The sequence below is a fragment of the Plectropomus leopardus genome, chromosome 9 (assembly GCF_026936395.1).
Source record: "Plectropomus leopardus strain MGB_pleo_1.0 chromosome 9, ASM2693639v1, whole genome shotgun sequence".
Classification (NCBI taxonomy): domain Eukaryota; kingdom Metazoa; phylum Chordata; class Actinopteri; order Perciformes; family Serranidae; genus Plectropomus; species Plectropomus leopardus.
In genome coordinates this window covers 13,796,227-13,801,015 of record NC_142184.1, presented here as the reverse complement: position 1 = coordinate 13,801,015, position 4,789 = coordinate 13,796,227, and the positions used below count along the sequence as shown (strand labels likewise).

General features: G+C 40.6%; 1 protein-coding gene across 1 annotated transcript; it reads left to right on the top strand.

Annotated features, from left to right (window-relative positions):
• Positions 1–268: 268 nt before the first annotated feature.
• LOC148188701 (uncharacterized) lies at positions 269–3,563 on the top strand. Its single transcript, XM_088081484.1, has 6 exons — positions 269–273; positions 777–1,020; positions 1,127–1,254; positions 1,373–1,432; positions 2,670–2,859; positions 3,054–3,563. Exons 1-6 carry the CDS (start codon positions 269–271, stop codon positions 3,162–3,164), a joined length of 738 nt encoding a protein of 245 aa, XP_087937610.1. The 3' UTR covers positions 3,165–3,563.
• Positions 3,564–4,789: the final 1,226 nt, after the last annotated feature.

The following is a 4,789-nucleotide window of genomic DNA, read 5'->3' as shown; positions in this document are numbered from 1 at the left end:
GCAGTGATTCACTATTCTGACTGGTTTTCTTGTTCCGATGTCGATACGTGGATGAGATATCTGAGCTTAGTGTGCTGTCACAGGCTAATCATCTTTCTTTTTGAGTGCACTGAAGCATGATGCACGCAGCAGCTTTCTCTTCGGTGGTGGGTAACTTGATTCCCAAGGCAACTGTTGCCACCGCAAAACACTCAGTGAATGCACAGACAGGCATGTCACAGTTTAATCTCTAACTAGTGCCAGTATAGTAATTTGTCATATTTACATTATGATGTACTAGAAATCAGTGTTGCAACGTTAAGAAGACAATTAAATCGTGCAGGATTTTAAAGTTTGGAAAGTTTCATTCCACAAAGACTTCTCTGGTGGGGCGAACAGAGGAAACAGCTTGAACTTCAAAATGAGACTACGTAAGAAAATTGTTGCTTTTTTTTTTTTTACATTTGTTCAATTTCTGTTTCTAGCAAACAACTTAACCATTTGAACACTGGCTTGATGTCTTTCAAGCCAGGGAATGACCCAAAAATTAGCAAGAAATTAGTAAAAAGTACAAGAAAATTACCTCAAAATTCATTAAAAAAAATTGTAATAACAATTACAATTTTTTGAAAAAAAAACAAAACTTTAGAAATACATTAATTCTGTAACATAATGTTAAATATATAATTATATAGTTTCCCCTTACTTTTTTCCTTTTCCCCTGGACATTTTTCTCTTTAAAAAAATATTTTTTAAAAATCTTATTTCTTGTAATTCTTGAAACATTTCTTACAAAGTAATACATTGCCTTTCCCCCCATGTTTTATAAATAAAACCAATGTGCTCAGGGTTCAAAGGGTTAAACATGCTGTAACACTGTTCATTTCAATCTTCACTACTGCAGCAGCCATCTCTATAGCCTCCACACCAGTGTCTATTCCTCACGACACACTTCCTGTCCGGCAGCGTCACTGTCTGGTGGTCACGCCCATGATATTCCCCAACATCTCAGACTCTGCCCGGCTGTGGACAAGCCGTCAGGTGAGCAGAGATTCATTGATACTTCATTCATGGCCTGACTGCCTCATTGGAAGATGGTGTTTGTTTGAGATAAATAAAACAAAACGGTCATGAATCTGCTCTCTAGAGTATTCCAAGACTGAACCCTTTACATCCACCTTTGGTCCCTAAACGTACCGTCAGCCTGGAGACACCAGCTGTTCACCACCACAACCACCAGAGGACACTAATTATGCAGAGGAGAGAGCACCACAGGTAGGAGCGTCTGTGCAATATCTCGCTCTTTTTTTTTTGTACAGAGAATCATAGATAACATCTTTGCTTTAGTAAGTTGAGTTCAAAGTTACTCACTTGTATTTGGTTGACGTGTCAGGTATCATCAAGTGTGGAGGAAACCCTTTTATGGAACCAGCACTGAGAGAGAAGAGTACAGGTAAAATAAACGTTCATTTCACCGCCTGTACTGATGGCTCTTTCTCTGTAATATATCCTGCATATACTATACACTTCTTAAAGGGATAGCTTAGATTTTTTTGACTTGAGCTTGTATGAGGTACTTATCCATAGTCAGTGTATTACTTACAGCATATGGCAGTCCTCATGCCCCCCAGTTTGGAGAAGCAGGCTGGAGTAGCAGGCATGGAAGCTGAGCAACAGAGGGCCACAGGGATGGCATTTCTCTGAAGCTAACGTCCCCCTGGTTCCCTGGTCAAAAAGTCTATGGGATTTTTCATTGGATTTTGTGTAATTGCAGCACATATGCTCTGTGGTAAACAAACATTTAAAAATAATTACAAGTTCTTTTCAGCAAGATAATTTTCAGAAATGAACACCACTTTTTGGATTTTTGAAGCCTAAATGTAATCACCAGAAGTAAAAAGGATGTTTTGAGGCTGTACAGTAGTGTTTGTCGGAGCGCCTTGTGATCACGTTCTGTAGTTTAATTTACTTTGAGACAAGGAGACCAGAGATGTTGAAATGCTAATTTGTTTACTGCTTTTAAGACTCATTACTGACTCATCACTTTGGACCGGGGCAGCAGCAAAATGTATTTTAGCCACCTAAAAAAGTTCCACATAAAACAATCAATATCAGATTGTACACTATAGTGAGAGCATTTTCACTACTTTACCCTGACATCTGACAGGGATTTATGATAGAAAAGTGAAGCCGTTACATCGCTTTCTTCAAAGCCAGACTCCACTGAGAAAAGCAGGGATTTAACCTCGCTAAACACAGGAGCAGCTGGTCTGCTGGGGCCTTAATTAGTTTTTTTGTGTGTCTTTCTGTGTGACTTTGGCATTTAAAGTGGTTAGTTTGGATTCATCAAGGTCAGTGACACAGAGTAACTAACTGATCAAAGCAGCGGTAGACCAGCAGCTCAAATGCTCAGCGAGCCTAAATTATTGTTTTTGTCAGTGGAGTCTGGTGGCTTTAAGAGAGCATAGATAGTGAAAATACTCTTAATACAGCACACACTTGATCTGCTGCAGATTTTTAAACCCGTCCACAACAGTACATGTCTTGGCTTCAGTGTTGACCTACAGCCTGCTTCTACAAACTGTGCCAACTGACATCTACTGTTGGTCCTTAATCCAACCTCACTTCAAATCTGAACTATCCCTTTAACATTCATTTGTGATACAGGAAAGTGGTTCTCTGTCCTGTAGGAAGGAGTTGCGAGAGCAGTTGAAGAGGCAGATAGAAGAGAAATGCATAGCACTGAAGCTGCAGCTGGCCAGTAAAGTGAAAGAAGCCGAGTTTTTACGAGAAGTGGACCGCCTCGCCCTATCCAGTGAGAGAGAGCTAAGGCTCCAGCACAGCAAAGCAATGACAGCATACAGAGATGAGAACAAGAGGGTATAGTTCCACACATGCATTATGTATACACGACTAATGCCTTTGTGTTTATGTTCCTCACAATAGTGTCCTGATAATGCTCAACATGCTGGATGCTCTCAGATTACAACAATATAGCGAGTGTTTGAGGTTTTTCTCATCTGTGTGTGTGTGTGTGTGTGTGTGTCTGTGTGTGTGTGTGTCTGTGTGTGTAGCTAATGGAGCAGAGCTGGAGGGACAGAGCACTAACACGCTCCCAGGAGACACTAAAGGAGAGAGAGCTGCTGCGCCTCAACCCCATTAACTGGAGTGAGACACTGAAATAGGTTGAACCTCGACATCCAGAGTCAAGACTTCAAACTCAGGCCTCCCTGTAGCCCCCGGGCATGCATCATGATTGACAGATGAAAATGTGGTGCACATATACAGTACATGCAATTAGTGCTGTGATAGCAAATTAAAGGAATATTTGTAGGATTTTTCTAAACTGGGAACAACCAAATTTTTAGCATCAGATTTCTAGTCATACTTTATAAATATCCTCTTATGTGCAGCTATGGGTTGCACTAACGTAAATTCAAGTTTTATATGAGTACTCCAGCGATTTAGCATCACATTCCTATAGCACTGTCAGTCATATCTCTGTTAAGCTGTGCATTTCTCTTCTTTGTCAAAACCTGGTGCCTACAATACCCACAATGCAACCTGACCACAACAGTTCTGTTGGAGATTTGCTTACGTTAGGCTTGTAATGTAGGTTGGAGCGTCTAGCCGCGAGCAGAGATGCAGGTTACAGAGGTCTGGTGAGCTCACTTCTTTATAACTCCACACCCAAAGATTTCCTCCATCTTCAAACTTGTAGTCCTCAGCCTGAAACATCTTTCTCACAATCAGATTTAATGCAGTTCCCTGTGAAACAACAAGTGACTTTTGCAACTTTTACACGTATCAGCAGCAACATACCACAGTCACTGGAAGCAACAGTACTCCCAATAACAGTGTGTAATCAGTGGAGTTCCCCTTTAAAGCAACATCATCCAACTTTTTATCTTTAAATAACAGCTTAAAAATTCATTTTAAAGGCACACTGAATTGTAATAGGAAAAATAATACCTCTAATTCTTACTCCATGTCACAAACGCCTGTTTTGCACCATGTAAACTTAGGTAGGCTCTCCTGCGAGAAGTGCATCACACTTCACAATGTTACATTACACATCACCAGCAAGCTGTAAAAAGAAGTTAGCTTGATATTTTCAGTAGGGATATCATGGCAGAGGTTAAGTTGTTAGGTTCAGCTGTTATTCTAAAAACAAAACCTTCACAGACTGTAAGAAATGAATAAACTATACTTCATAACTGAGCAAAACAAAGCCAGGTTGCAAACTTGTTATACTGTCCTGACATAAGCTGCAGTGATCCGTTTTATGGCTACTGGGAAAACAACAACAATCTGACAATCTGATTTATTTATTTGTGGCCGCCCATCATAACATCGACTCTGACCACACAGATGAAGAAAAGTAGGGGTATTTAACTGCATTAGCACCAAGGTTACATTTAGAGCAGACATTTAGAGCTGCACGCTGTTCATCAGACTGGTCATTGGTTATGGGATCATAGTCTAGTGTGCAGACTCTGTTTTTTCATCTCTTGCATGATCGCTTGTCCAGCACCTAATGTTCATCATCTGGATAATGTTTTGGTAAACTTTTTAAACAACTAGAATTTAACAGCACAAATCGCAGCACCGGAGGCCCACAGCAAGCTGATGGCCAGCGGCAATGCTGGGTCTAACCTGTGTAACACCAGCGACGAAAAGTTTAATGATCTGGCGGGGGTTTGGGTTGGCCGTAATGTACCGCTCTAAAAGTGTAGGGGCACTACATCGTAAAAATAACCATTTTAACAATGCTGCTTGGAAGTTTTTTTCCAGTCACAGGCTTCCTAAA